The sequence below is a fragment of the Megalobrama amblycephala genome, linkage group LG14, assembly GCF_018812025.1.
Source record: "Megalobrama amblycephala isolate DHTTF-2021 linkage group LG14, ASM1881202v1, whole genome shotgun sequence".
Lineage (NCBI taxonomy): Eukaryota > Metazoa > Chordata > Actinopteri > Cypriniformes > Xenocyprididae > Megalobrama > Megalobrama amblycephala.
This window is the reverse complement of record NC_063057.1, coordinates 12,849,341-12,864,983: the sequence shown is the minus strand read 5'-3', so window position 1 is coordinate 12,864,983 and position 15,643 is coordinate 12,849,341. Positions and strand designations below refer to the sequence as shown.

At 36.7% G+C, this 15,643-nt stretch overlaps 1 protein-coding gene across 1 annotated transcript in view; it reads left to right on the top strand.

Annotated features, from left to right (window-relative positions):
* The window catches only part of nell2b (neural EGFL like 2b), a 62,504-nt gene that overhangs the window by 7,340 nt on the left and 39,521 nt on the right, over positions 1 to 15,643 (top strand). The window contains exons 3-12 of the mRNA XM_048156370.1: positions 3,568 to 3,718; positions 4,707 to 4,880; positions 4,985 to 5,081; positions 5,190 to 5,262; positions 5,369 to 5,451; positions 7,866 to 7,994; positions 11,322 to 11,424; positions 11,921 to 12,012; positions 13,568 to 13,670; positions 15,388 to 15,522. Of these exons, the coding sequence (XP_048012327.1) occupies positions 3,568 to 3,718; positions 4,707 to 4,880; positions 4,985 to 5,081; positions 5,190 to 5,262; positions 5,369 to 5,451; positions 7,866 to 7,994; positions 11,322 to 11,424; positions 11,921 to 12,012; positions 13,568 to 13,670; positions 15,388 to 15,522 (1,140 nt within the window). The remainder of the gene's footprint in view (positions 1 to 3,567; positions 3,719 to 4,706; positions 4,881 to 4,984; positions 5,082 to 5,189; positions 5,263 to 5,368; positions 5,452 to 7,865; positions 7,995 to 11,321; positions 11,425 to 11,920; positions 12,013 to 13,567; positions 13,671 to 15,387; positions 15,523 to 15,643) is intronic.

Here is a 15,643-nt window from a genome sequence, read left to right as displayed (position 1 = left end):
GGGTGGGCGGTATGAACAAAATCTTATATCCAGTGGCGGAGCCGGGATGGCACTGACATCTGATTGGCCTCCCCAGGTGCCACACCAGAATTTAATTTACTATGCAGTTTGATGCTAATTGAAATTTAATTTCACCTCTTGTTGAATACAGCATTTATTTTGGAGTGCAGCGAAAACTCTAGTTCCACCACAAAGAATATTTCTATTTCACAGAAACGTATATACTGTATCACGGTAGTTATTTTTGTTAGAAATTCAACAAGTAGTTTATATATTAAGCACAGTAACTGTTGGGGAATGGAGTGAATTAAAGGGATGTAAATTCTGTCATTATTAACTCGGCATGATTTTTGTGGACTGCAAAAGGTGAATTTTGGAATATCCTGGACACTGTTCTCAATATAATGAAAGTGATTGAGGACTGAGGCTGTCAAGCTCCAACATGTCAAAATAACCTCCAAAAAGTGTTTTATCACATATGCACATATGATGTATATCATTACAGTGCCCAGTGCTAATATATGCGTCTATAATTCTGAGTGTGAATGTTATACTTAATAACTTGCCTTTACTGAATTAATATGCAAATGGGTAGAACAGAGCAGAAGCAAATAATAAAAGAAAGAAGTTTGGCTCAATTGTACCTATTCCATCAGACCTGGTGCTGACTGGGTCTTTTAAGTGCTAGGATCAGATTCCTGCTCATTCATCAGCTATTTGAGCATGCAGCAGCCAAAAGGGACATCAGCTAAGTGTTTCTTCTTCTCTGGACCAGACAAATATGCTACGTCACTCGTATCTCTCAACCTGCATTCCCCAACTAAAATTCCATGTGTCTGCAGTACTATCACATATTTTGCAAAGACTTAAAGGGATACTTCACCCAAAAATTTAAATTCTGTCATCATTTACTGACCCTCACATCGTTCCAAACCTTTATGACTTATGTGGAATACAAAAGAAGGTGTTTAGCTGATTGAAATGACAAGAGTGTGAAACTGTTAAACTGTTCATTTAATACTCTCATTTGCTGCACTGCTTCTGTTCCCAGCCATTGTTTGGTCACACAGCTTTGAAGCAAGGAGACCTATGTCTTTTGATTAATGCAATGTTAATTTGAAGAGAGACACTTGTTCGTTTTGTCATTATAATAGGCTGTGAATAATTCATCAGTTGTAAAAATGAAGGTTTTTTTTTTTTTAACATTCGCTTTAAACTTTCATTAAGGTACGTTTCAATGGTGTTAGGACACACTTTTAAGTGCTTGCATCATAAGCAGCCTGACTTTTGATCAATTTAAGTGCTTTTTAGATGTAATTGCTCATATTATTGCTGGCACAGATACTCAACATCATTAGAAAAAAAACACCAGCAACCTTCTTGAAAGGTTTTTAATTTAAATTCTGCCGGAATAGTGTCGACCAAGTTGTATAATTTGCATCACACTGTGTTTATCTTGCTCCCAGGAGCACAGTTCTCGTTTATCATTATTGAAGTTATTGGTTCTCTTGAGTTGATAGCTGGGCTGGGGTGTTTGATAATTTGGAGCGATTGATTAAAAAAAAATAAAATAAAAAATTCTTGCTGAATGGTGAGTGTATATCCTCATGGCCTGAAAACAGGGAACCTGAATGTCATAGATGAATAAACTAGCATTTTTTTATGTTAATTTAAAAACAACCTAATATATGAATATTTAAATGTTCAATTAATTTATAAAGAAATATTCATCTAACTCTTTTTTTAATATCTGCACATATGTGTATCCATTTATTAATATTTAGCTCTTTATCTGTATAGATTCATCATGTACTGTATTTATTTATTTTATATGGATTTTAAATGTATTTATGAGTCATTACTTGTAATTTGCATAATTTCCTAGCAGATGCAGCCCCTAGCTGCTCTTTGACCTTTAAATGCTGCCAACGAACGTCTAGCCTTTGATTTACAGCACTTGAATACAACCCTCAATGGTGATTGCAATAGAAGGATAGCACATCTGAGATGAAGTGTCGATCCAACGGAAATTAATCAGAGAGGTGTCAGAAAAAACCTGTTTTCCAAGCTCTACCCCAGAGGACTTTAATGCTGATACGTGTGAACTGTCCTGGAATCCATTAGATCAGCTGTGGTGTCCTCTGCGGATTGTCGAGGTTACCAGGTTAGCTTCAGCTCACTGCCGTACAGTGTATTTGATTAATGAAGGCGGTGAAACTGCCTCATTTCTGCCATACAATAGGCTCATGGCTTCAGCTTACAACTCCCCTGAGCTTTACTTGACAATAGCTACAGAACATTAGTGTTCCCCGGTTGGCCTTTATGTGTGTGTTGCATTTTTTTTTCACCCTTTGAGAGGACCAGACCCATACATTTCTTATGTTTTGACAGGACTGATTTAAACATTTGTCCCTGAGGAGACAGTCAACTTCCTATGTCCTCCTCAGCCAGCTCATCACATCTCCCAGTGTGTTTCCTCCTTCCTTCTGTCTCTTCTTTTATTTCTGTGCTATTGCCACTCACATCAGTGTTGCGACATGACCTACATATCAGTCTACCATCCTCATTTTCTTAAAATTTGTATGCTCCAAGGAGGTCTTTAATTGTCATGATCATGTTCTGTTTACTTAGGGGCCATTTACACAACACAGTTTTCAACTAAAAACAGAAAACTAATGCGTTTTGGCCATTCATTTACATGACAATAGCATTTTGGGGGCCAAATGCAAGCTTTTGAAAATAGGTTTCAAAGTGCAAGGTTTTGATACCATTATCATCTCCATGTAAACTACAAAAAACGTGAATCTGTGATGGCATGCACATGTTTCAAGGCTAGTCGTTTTTGCGGATTCGTGTGAATGGGGATCGTTTTGACAACGTTGTCATCTGTACAAAGATTGTGTTGTGTAAACGTACCCTTAGATTTCCTTGTTTCTCTTTTGCCTTAGTTCTATTCACTCATTAGTTACTATAGTCTTTGATTAGTCACACCTGTTCCCTATTCTGTTAATTATCCTCCCTTGTGTATTTAAGCCTTCAGTTTTCCTCTGTTCTTTTTCTTGTGTTTATCGTTATGTGGTTTATGTTGTATTGCTTTCTCTGGTCATTAAATATCATTTTACTGTTTTTTCTGCGTCATGCATTGTTTGTGGATTATCAATATAAGCCAACCTGTTACAATAATACCTGGAGAAAGCTATTTGTTAGAATTCCCATTCATCTCAATGTTTAACAGTGACACGGTGATGGATGGATCAAACATTTTCATCTGTCTGATCTGTTCCGTGTTCCTTTAATATTTAAAGCCTGTAAGATCATATATAAAGTTGAATGAGTAAGTGCATCACAATTTCCTGAACCCTGAATTTATCTCTTTTTAAATTATACATTTTTCAGTTGATTCAGAAGTGATTTAGGGAGTGCAGAATGAAGCTTACTTCATTAGATACAGAATAATCTCGTGCCTCATGTCTTGTGTCAGTCATGATTGCATATTGTTTCTTAATAGGGTAGTGTCTGTTTTTAATGTATTGTATTCCTCTCGTTTTCTGTCACTCTCTCCATCAGGCTCATCAAGGAATGCAAGAGCTTCCCTCAAGGCAGCAGAGAGAATTCTTCAGAAGTTGAGAGGAAGAACAGAGTTCACTCTTCTACTGACCCTCAAACAGGAGAAATTCAGCTCAGGAGTGGTGCTGTCCATCCACTATGGAGAACAGAGGTATCTATCTATCTATCTATCTATCTATCTATCTATCTATCTATCTATCTATCTATCTGTCTGTCTGTCTGTCTGTCTGTCTGTCTGTCTGTCTGTCTGTCTGTCTGTCTGTCTGTCTGTCTGTCTGAAGATAAGACTGAAATTTTGCATTTTAATAATTTTTATGGGGTGTAGATGTGCATAGGTTTCCTTTGTCTTTTACATTGCTGTATAATATGCTTAGTGCCAACCTATACCATGCTAAAAAAATCACCTAAACCGGGCTAAGCTGATCTTAGCTGGTCTAAGCTGGTTTTAGATGGTGTAAGCTGGTGTTCCAGCATGACCAAGCTGAAAAGTAGAAAAAATCCCTATAAAATCCACCAAAAGACCAGCCTGTCCAGGTTTTGAGACCATCTATCTGAGGCAACATCTATCTGTCTATCCATCCATCTATCCATCCATCTGTCCATCTGTCCATCCGTCCATCCATCCATCCATCCATCTATCCATCCATCTGTCCATCCATCCATCCATCCATCGACCTATCGGTGCATCCATATAGGCTTTTGCTCCAGTAAAACCTTCTTTCTATTTTTTCTATTTTAATTCACTGTTTCTCAGAGGAACACATAATCTCTTCTCCTGATGGAATGTCTGTAATGTTTCTGATTAGGGTGTCCAGTGACATTTCTTAAACACACACAGTATTGATTCTACCACCTCTTTAAGGTCAGCACTCGGAGTGCCGGCCAAGAGATTCATGGATCACTGCTCGTCTTCACATTCATTCAGAACTCACAAATTCCCTTGAGCTCCATTTTTCCCTGCTGCTTTGCCACATTCCAGAATTTAATAATAACCATTTGGCTTAACCTGCAGAAGTCTTATGCATGGGAACATAAGAACTATGGCAGAAGTTATTTCCAGGAGTTCTTAGATTTTAAGCAATTGATTCATGATTATGACTTTTAACATAGTAAATCTTTTCCCTTGGCTTCCTCTTCAGGTTTCTGGAGGTAGAGAGCAGCGGTCTGCGTAATGAGATCCGTCTCTTCTTCCAAACCTCAGACCAGCGGCAGCAGAAAGAGGTCTTCCCCTATAGTCTGGCAGATGGACACTGGCACAAAGTCTCGCTGGCATTCAGCACCACCCAAGTGGTGCTCCATATTGACTGCAACAGGTGAATAGCTTGAGAATAAAAGGACCACCAAAGATGGATTTAAATACCTTGTATTCATCCTTATCAATGTTCACTCATTGCTTTTTATTTGTACTTGCTTTCAGAATTTATGAAAGGATTGTGGAGGCACCATCTATGGACTTTCCCAGAGGAACAAACATCTGGCTTGGTCAAAGAAATGATGCCCACGGTTTCTTCAGGGTACAACATAGCCTTGCACATTTGAAATAGACTATAAAATATGTAAAAGTTGTACATTTGTCCTGTCTACATCTCTCTGACTTGCTTTCTGCAATATCTTTCTGTTAGGGAGTGATGCAAGATGTTCAGTTGGTAGTCGTACCCCATGGATACATCGTCCAGTGTCCAGATCTCAACCGCAGTAAGTGCATGTTCTCTGTAGACGGTATAGAAAAAAAAAAATATTTATGCACTTTGTTTACTCACTGGTCTGGAAATGCCATTAATGCACGTCCACCACATTGCAGCTTGTCCCACTTGTAATGATTTCCATGGGCTGGTTCAGAAGATCATGGAACTTCAAGATATTTTGGCTAAAACATCAAACAAGGCAAGTTTGTAAAAATGTTTAGCATTGGGGTAGCCCGACTTCAAAAACGGATTTTTCTGCTTGCTCGAATTATTTAATTTAATTATACTGAGCTAATGCAAAACAATTGTTGAATTTTGTCAGTTTCATTTTCATTCTGTGCAATGAATTTAAATTTGCAATATAGAAGTTTATTTAATCCGTTTGCATTGGGACTACATGAATAATGGAATAATAGGAGGAATGTTGAAATTAAGCAATATTTTATGTTGTTCTGAGCAAAATGACAAAAGATGGAGATCTGTTAGGGTTGTCTTAGGCTTTAAATGAGTTTTTGTTGGTGGTTACCTTTGTGGTGAAGAGTGGAAAAAAAATATTACTTTAGGATGCTAATGTTGCTATTGTTAGCTAGTAGTTAGTTTGATGTTTCATTTTATTGGGACTTAATTTTCTTTGTACTATACAAGGTTTAGTGTGCAGAGCCCCTAAAGGGACATGGTGATGTAAAGGAAAAAACATATTTTAATGCTTTTGCATTCTCTCACAAAAGTTTTGCATTTCCCTGAGTTTTTTTGCGCTTTTTCCCCCTCCATCATCACGTCTCTTTAGGGGCTCCGCAGTAGTGTTTGTGTGTATTAGATGTCACTAGTTTTCATGTGCTATGTTTACAGTTTTTCTCAGTCGCTTTGGTGCATTTCTCACATCACTATTTACATTTGCACAACAGTTAATGCAGTTCTCAAAACAATTAGTACAAACTGCAAAACCTAGTTGATAACCTGCAAAAGCGTGTCACTTGCTCAAAATGGATAGGTCATTCCTCAAAAGCAAGTATTCGTGTCAATGAAAGTGTCAGTGTCATCAAGATGAAAAGTCCTGACACCATTGTTTATGAACAAGATAGTCAAATGGCTTTGTCATGTTTTCATTATGACAGTTTACTCTGTCAATGTTTTCCAATGCAAAAAAGTCAGATCTTGGTGACACTACCTGAAAATGCTCAAGACAGCACTATATACTATTTGCACAGCCATTTGAAAAATACAGTAAAGTTACACATTACTGTATTTAGTGAGGTAACTGAGTACAAGACACTGAATATGTATGTTTCACATTTTTACTGCATATGCTCTTTGCAATTCTAATTTGTTCACAGCATTGTGCAAAAGAAAAAATACACCCTTATTTGCAACAAACATAAACTCCCTTTGGGTAGAGCTGTGCACAACTGTAAACAATATTGCAGTACATATGGCAAATCTTTACTGTAACACTACTGTACACTACAATACACTAAATGTGTGATGCAGTAAAGCTGTACGTCTAAATGTAAAATGTACAGTGACAAGTTCTTGTCCCACTGCAAGCTTCATGTATGACACGATGACAGTAGTGCAGTGCAGATTGTTTAGTGCTGAATTACTGTCCATTTATACACACCTGTTCTCCCAACGAAATGTTTGAATAATTGAATTTACAGTGGTTCTCCCAACATTTGGCTGCACCCTTCGACCAGCCTCAGCCATTGTGAGGCCGTGACTGACAACATGATCCACAAATGTAGCCCTGATTTCATCAGGGATCTGCCTATTGGCCTCTTCTTCCTCTTCCCCTGTTTTGTCCCCTTCCCCTTCTTCCCCGCACCCTTACCCCTCTTCCATGAGGCTGACCTTCCACTTCTGTGTCACAGTATTGTAGAAATGGTACACACTATGTCCTGCTTGGTTCGTATATGCTTGTAAAATGGGGGTTTATGGGATTCACCTCTGACAGTGATTGTAGAGAAGTGGCTTATCATTGGTTGCAACTAATGCTTCACACACCCCTTCTCATCAGTGAAAGTTGAGATTCACTTGAGAGAAATTGTTCAATTTAGGAGACATTTTCAGGAAAAAAAGATTTTTAAAAAATGTGTAAAATTTGCTTGACAGATTTTGACAACTAGTTCAACATTTTTGTATGTAATGACTCAAGCAATGAAATGAGGACTATTAGTTTTATATGGAATGACTAATCAGCATTCACAAGTATAGTTAATTTTGACTGACATGACATAAGCAAATGATAATGTTATAAAACAGCAGAGAGTTGTATGAAAGCAATTGATGCATGTCCAAAAGCATTTGCAATTTGTTCGAAGGAATGAGAAACTGCTACTATGATGTGCACAAATGACTAAATGTTGTGGAGGTTGAACTAACTGTTGTGCAAATGTAAATAGTGATGCGAGAAATGCACCAAAGCGACTGAGAAAAACTGTAATGTCCTTAATAGTGAACACCACAAGTGCTTCCTTCATCATAAATCTCTTATTTCCCCCTCCTTCTAACATTAATTTTTTTGCTTGCTCTTCATTTTTTGTATCATCTCCCGCTATATTGATTCATCATTCAGTCACACCCTCTCTTCTTCCTCATGTCTTTATTGTGCTCTAGTTGGCACTTGCCGAAGAGAAGATGAAGTACTTGGATGGCTGTTACTGTGAGAGGACGTGCACCCTGAATGGAGAGATATACAGGGATGATGATGCTTGGATAGATGGATGCAGAAACTGCACATGCTCAGTAAGCTCATGTATTGCCAGGACAGGGTAATTTTGGATTATTTGTTTGGGATTTTAAACAAGAGATGGCTTTCAAACTACAAACTCAAGGGCTGTTCACAATGGCAGTGATTTTCAGCGACAAAACAACTAGAAATCATTGTTTTTCATTGATAGTTACTAATTTGAGACATGAGTGACAGTGCAAATTATGGAAATAAGCTATGATGTGACTACTACATGTGGGATCAAAGCATTTTTTTCCTGTCCCCTAAGGGGACATGGTGATGGGAAAAAATGTTTTCAATGCTTTTGTGTTCTCTCACAAAACATTTGCATTCATTTGAAAAGTACTGCACTCCCCTAAAACTTTGTGTTCACTCATAAAACATTTGCTTTTCTAGCAAAACTTTTGCGTTCCACACGAATCTAAAAAATATCGATTTTCCTACCACGTTTCTATCACAAAATTTTTGTGAGTGGACGCAAAGTTTCTCAGAGGAGAAAGTTTTGTAGAAAATGCAAATGTATTAAAATACAATTTTTCCTTGCATCCTATTTTTTTAATTATTTTTTTAACACCACCATGTCCCTTTAGGCTGAGGCTCTGTAATATGTAATATGTATAAATTGTTAGGTAACACTTTATTTTAAGGTGATGTAGTTACAAGTTACTACATGTACTTACTATAGTAAAAAAGTACAGTGAATTCAGGGTGATTGGGACCATTTTTGTCATTGAGATGACTTGAAAAAACAGTCCCAATCAACCAAAAATCACCCTAAATTATTGGATTGTCTATTTATACTAAAGACTATAGAATAACACAAGACACGTCACTCGTATTGTTTTGAATGGGAGAAAGTGTAACGCGCAATATGGCGGAATAAGTCCCGCCTTCAAAATAAGAGCCAATCGCCGACTGGTAAAGTCATCGCGTCACTTCAGCGGCCGTTAGAATCACTGGTTTCTATAGAAACAATCAGACGCGCGCCTCCGAAGAGACGCGCATTTAGGTCTGCGCATGCGCATTAGCTTGATCCAGCCTGAAAAATAGTTTTTTTGAGTGTTTAGAAACTACATTTACGAGCCGGTTGTTGTTAGATTTCATTGGTGATTTCAAATATGAAATATAATCATAAGGTTGGCCAACAGTTTTGGAGAATTTGATGTTTCCCCATTCAAAGAGATTGCATGATTCCCAGGATGCCCGAGAGGCGTTTCAAAGATGGCCGCCGAGTGAAATGACTTGTCTTAAAGGGACTTTGTTTATACTAAGTCTAAATAGCCTGTCTTTATGGCAAAGGCTATTTATACTAACTCCTTTTCCCATCACATATCAGATTGTAAAGGCATTTATTTTCAATAAAAATGAAAAAAATATTTGAAAAGTGGAAATAAAGTGCCTAAAGTGTTTATTAATAAAATATTTATCGTGTAGGGTTAGGGGTAGATGTAGGAAGGGCTTTATTGACCCAATAAGGTGACATCCATTTAATAATTTTAATAAATATAATCATTCACACTCTGTTATTATTGCATCCTGTTAATGTACAACAATACTGAGGTGCAAACTGTATCTGCCACTATTTATCAGTATAAATAGCATCTACAGTATGTATAAATAACTATTTGCACTTATTTGCAAAGAACTGCTACCTTTATATAGTGTAAATACAATATATTGCTATTTTCACTTAGTGTAAATAGCATATCGCTAAGAAAATGCTGCTGTCACTTGAAGTGAAGAGTATGCAAGCTTTGGCACATACTACTTTGTCATAATTGTGTCTTTAACGGATGTTCTTTCGCTTAGTTACGCAACCTGTAACTGTTTAAACTGCCCTTTCAATCATCTTGTCACAGTTAAAATCATCCACATTCAATTCAATTTAATTTTCTTCCATTTCAGAGAGAAGTGTAATCATACGTTGATCTGCCAGTCATGGGTCTTTCATGCAGAGAAGTCTCCTCATCTTTGCATAATGATGCATTTAAAAGTTAATGACCAAACGCATCGTTATAAAAGTTCACAATGCTGTTGCAGATGAAATATAATGTGGATTTCGTCAGGTTAGATACTGATTATTAATCACTCAAACCCCTTTATCTTAACCGCTCTGCTTATCCGTTTGTCTCGCACATCCCTCATGTTTGTAGTTTTTTAACACTTTTTATTCATATTTGTAGTTCTAATCAAATCCTTACGGAAGAGGATTAGGGCCAAGCAATAATAAAAAAATAAGACCATCTCGAGATTAAAGTTGTTAAATTTCGAGAAAAAAGTTGTTAAATTTCGAGAAAAAAGTCGAGATAAAATGTTGAGAATAAAGTCATTAAATTACAAGAAAAAACTTGTTACATTTCGAGAAAAAAAGTCGTTAAAAGTCATTAAAAGAAAAAAGTCGTTAAATTACGAGAACAAATTCGTTAAATTACGAAAAATTAATTTTTCTTGTAATTTAATGACTTTATTCTCATAATTTAATGACTTTTTTCTCATAATTTAACGAGTTTATTCTCAACATTTTATCTCGACTTTTTTCTCGAAATTTAACAACATTTTTCTCATAATTTAACGAATTTGTTCTTGTAATTTAATGAGTTTTTTCTCGAAATTTAACAACTTTAATCTCGAGATGGTTTTATTTTTTTATTATTGCTTTACCCTAATCCTCTTCCATAAATCCTCGTCCACAGCGCAATGTGTTATGGGCAAAATTAGTTGTTGCAGTGTGCACGGATCTGCACTTCGGATTCTAATTGGAAAAAGTAGACTATCCGGGTATCTTTGGAATACTCGTTTCAACATACTACGATTTGGGATGCACTAATTCTAATTTTGAATACTATTTAGGACAGATAGTATGCAAAATGGGACGCAGCATGTGTGCAAATAGCATCTATCGCTATTTTCACTTAGTGTAAATAGCTGCTGCCATAAATTATACTCTATTACAAGTAACTCACCCTAAACCAAACCCTAACTCTAACCGTACCTCAATAGTAATTAACTGTACATGTAGTTAATTAATATTACTCAGTATTTATTTGAGTAAGTACAATGTAACTATATCACTTTAAAATAAAGTGTAACCAAATGTTAAGTTTTGTAGCCTTAAATAGTACAGAAGTTTGGCAAGTCAAGCTGTTTTGTAGCTGTCAGTGTGTGGGAACGCAACCTCAAATATTTGTTGAATGGCTTTGTTGTAGTTGTGAAGATTTTGAAGATCTGAGTTGCCAGCAACACTCATGTACTGTCTGATTCTGTTAGCTTATTTTGCGGAATCGTGATTGTGAAGCTATTTTATTGATGACGATGGTGGTGTGTGTGTATTCCACCTGCAGAACGGTACAGTGGAGTGTCAGAGTATTTTCTGCCCACCACCTCAGTGCCCCCCTGATACAGCTCCAATCTACATGCCTGGAGCATGCTGTAAAGAGTGCCAGCGTGAGTATACACACAAACAAACACAAAATGAGGCCATGCGTCTATCGAGATGCATATATTTCACAAGTTTTCCTCTCTCCCTTCTTCTCAAGTTTGCTCCTTTTCCTCTCCATCATCTCACTTTTCTCCTCACTATCTTTCTTTCCACCCAAATCTTTTTTATAATCATGCTGCGGTCTTGATGACAAACTGACCACATCCCTGTGTTGCTAGGTTACTGCTGCCACAAATTCGAATGTCAACACATACACAACGCAGTCACACACTTTCTCTGGTATCATTAATAATTCAAGGCCAGTGTGCAGCATGTTGTGTTTGAGTGAGCAGAGCTAATGTGCAGAAGCTAATAGCAGTTTGACTGATGACCAGGGCTTTATTTAACACTGCGCTCTGGTAGGCTTAATCAAACATGCTTGTCCGATCGATGCTTTACTGGTTTGTGCTCTAAATCGCTTTGTTTTGTCTCTGTCCTCTTAATTTCGTGTCTTGTCTTTAGCCGTGTGTCTGTTCAGAGGAAGAGTGTACGTGGAAGGTGATCGCAAGAGCGTACACGACTCTGAGGGAAACTGTCTGCTGTTTGAATGCAGGGTAAGTACCAGTGTCACTGCAGGTCTGAAGGTTTTCAGCAGACCCATACCAGAATCAGACCCTTGTGCATTTTTTTTTTTTCATTCATTTTTGGAGAAATCTTCTGAATTGTGTAAGGTGGATGTGTTAATTGGACCTGCGAGTACTGCATTCTTATTTGTAGATGCATGATCAATCATAATAAGTCATAAATAAACACACAATGGGTGAATGAAATGAATGATGGGAATTTGAATTCTGTGGAAATCTGAATTCTGTTAGCACAGATTCTACCTGGGCCTGGTTATGAATTGGAATGCCAAGCAGCATTTGAATTCTGTCTGGGTTTCGGTTTGATTATGAGTTTGATTTTTGAATTTTGACTGCATGAATTGGAATTCCAGGCAGAATTTGAATTTGAATTCTGTCCTGGTCTGGGTCTGATTATGAATTGGAATGCCAAGAAGCATTTAAATCCGAATTTGAATTCTTTCTGGGTTTGATTATGATTTTGAATTCCAGGCAGAATTTGAATTCTGTTTTGGCCTGGTTTTATTTTTGAATTCCAGGCAGAATTGGAATCTGAATCTGAATTCTGTCTGGGTCAGATTGTGAATTTGAATTCCAGGCAGGATTTGAAGTCTTTCTGCTTCTGCTTATAATTTTGAATTCCAGGCAGAATTTGAATCTGAATTTTATATTCTGTATGTATCTGTTTGTGAATTTGATCTATTTTTTCTGGGTAAGGATATGAATTGGAATTCCAGACATCATTTAAATTCTATCTAAGCCTGGTAAAGAATTTTAAACAGCATTTCAATTTAAGGCCAAATTTGAATTCTGTCTGGGTCTGATTATGAATTTGAATTCCAGGCAGAATTTGAAGTCTGTCCTGGCTATAAAAAATTGAATTCCAGACAGAATATGAATCTGAACTTGAATTCTGTCTGGATCTGTTTGTGAACTTGAATTCCAAGCAGAATTAGATTTTTTTTTTCCCTATGTATGTTTATGAATTTGAATTCAGACCGAATTTTAATTCTGTCTGGGCTGGGTTTTGAATTTGAATTCCAAGCAGCATTTGAATTCAGGCCAAATTTGAATTCTGTCTGGGCTGGTTTATGAAGTTGAATTCAGGCCGAATTTGAATTTGAATTCTGACTGACTGGTTGCAAGTTTGAATTCCGAGCAGCATGATAGCTTATCTAAGCTGGTCTTTATCTGGCCGGTCATGTTCCAGAAACCATCTGCACCATGTTTGGTTTCCATCCATCCATCCATCCATCCATCCATCCATCCATCCATCCATCCATCCATCCATCCATCCATCCATCCATCCATCCATCCATCCATCCATCCATCCATCCATCCATCCATCCATCCATCCATCCATCCATCCATCCATCCATCCATCCATCCATCCATCCATCCAGTTGGTTTGTTGCTTGAACCAGCTTAGACCAGCTTAGAAACAGCTACCATGTTCCAAAACTAGCATCTTTTAACTAGCTTTTAACTAAGCTGGATGTTTGACTTGCAAGGTGAAATGAATAAACACTTGTTTGTGTGTTTGCAGGATCGAAGTATGCATAGGGTTGAAATGACTCCTTGTCCAGAACTAAACTGTCCAGAGTCAGAGCAGATCACACTCACAGACCGCTGCTGCAAAGTGTGCAGAGGTGCGACACACTCACACACACAGAAACAACACACACCCTCTACACTCCAATGATTGGAGTCATATTAAGGGCAGCCACCTTTGACCACTGTGCACACAAACTAGATTTGTGCTCAACACCAAGCCATGACTGTGCATGACAGCAAACATCCATTTTTACACTCTTCACACATATAACTTCACACACATAACACCCCAGAGTAACAATGATACTTCAAAAGGTAGGTAATGCTCAGCTCGACTTTACCACACCTCTCATTGAACACAGATTGAGCCACAGTAACACTTTTGAACCATTTTGTAAATATAGCATACAGTCTGTGGTATACAAGAGATTGACATATATATTTAGTTTAGTTTTTTATTTTGTTTTGTTTTATTTTGTTATGTTGTGTTTTGTGTTTTTGTAGTTTTTTTGTTTTGTTTTTCATAGTTTTGTTTATTTTTTATTTTATTTTGTGTTGTTTTGTTTTGTTTTTTGTGTGTTTTGTTTCGTTTCATTTCATTACGTTTCATTTTTTTGTTTTGTTTTGTTTCACTCGCAAAAGCGCTGAAATACAGGTTTTCCTCCCATCTCATTTTTTTTTTACATCACTCATTCAGTTTTTGTTTCACTATAAAAAGGGTCCTGTGGCATGAAAAATAAATGTTTAAAAGTACAAATAGTCCAATAGTATTCTCTCTTAATTTAGGATCATATAAGCAAAAAAAAAAAATATTCTTGACAAGAATTTTTGTCTAATTTTCAAGTTAAAATATCTAAAAATCACTGAAAAAGATCAATTTATTTGACAAGCAACACTGCATAGGATATTATATTTTTTTCCCTTGTTTTCAGTGTAAACAACTTAAAAACAAGTGAAACCAGTGCAATAGGAGAATGTACAGTTACATTTAAGATAATCTATAAAAACAAGGATTGATAGACTTAGTAAATTCTAAATCAAGTTTTAAGGGTGTTTGATGGAAAACAAGTAAAAAAGACCAATTAAAAACTCATTAAGAAGTAATTTATTAACAATTATAAAATAATTAGCAAAATGCTGTTTAAAATGGTTTTAGATGGTGTATAGCCTGTCACACCGCGGGACATGCAACGTCTCAAAACGTTCCAACAGCTGAGAAATATTTACACTATGGAAAAAATTACTTATTCGTTGAGATTACAAAGGGAACTTTTTATTGAAAGATGGGCACCATTAATGACGGTGATGGAGGACCATTAGAACTAACTAGTTATATTTGCCAGGGGAACTTGAATACAACCCATGTTTTGTTTTAAGTTTTGTTCAAATTTGTTTTGTTCAAATTGTTTGCTTTAAATGTTGTTAATGATTTTCTTATTTCTTTTTTTCCTTGTATTTTTGGACATATTTTTCTGTGGAATTGATCATACATGTAAGGATGCGTGAATGTTATGATCCCCTGTAAAGGATATTGTTTCTGTGTGCAAGTAATTGTTGTAAAAGGAGATCTGAAGAACATTCAAAATAAAAAATAAGTAACAAAAAAAAAACAAAAAAAACGTTCCAACATCCTATTTCATGTCAGTTAGCCAGGAGTAGGTGAACAATAAATCCTCCCCAATTGAATTTCATCTATTAGTATGAGCTGAAAATTTGTCAACACAGGGGGAAAAAAAAAAGTACAATCCATCAATTATAAATGTCAGATTTAGGCATTGCATAGCACTTCTAATCTATTTATCTCAATCCCAGGGCATGATTTCTGTGCTGAGGGTCACAACCGCAATTGTGTGGAGAATTCGGACTGCATTAATCTAGAGGCAGGAGCTTGCTGCAGCTGTAAAGAGGGATACCATGCGCTCAGGGACGACAGCGCCTACTGCCAAGGTATTCAAACTCCCACAGACAAACCTGCCAATCATTGATATATGTATGTTTCTAAACACTATACAAACAAATAAAACTCTAAATCCCTGTCCTCTGTCGCTTCATACATAGCACCTGTTTT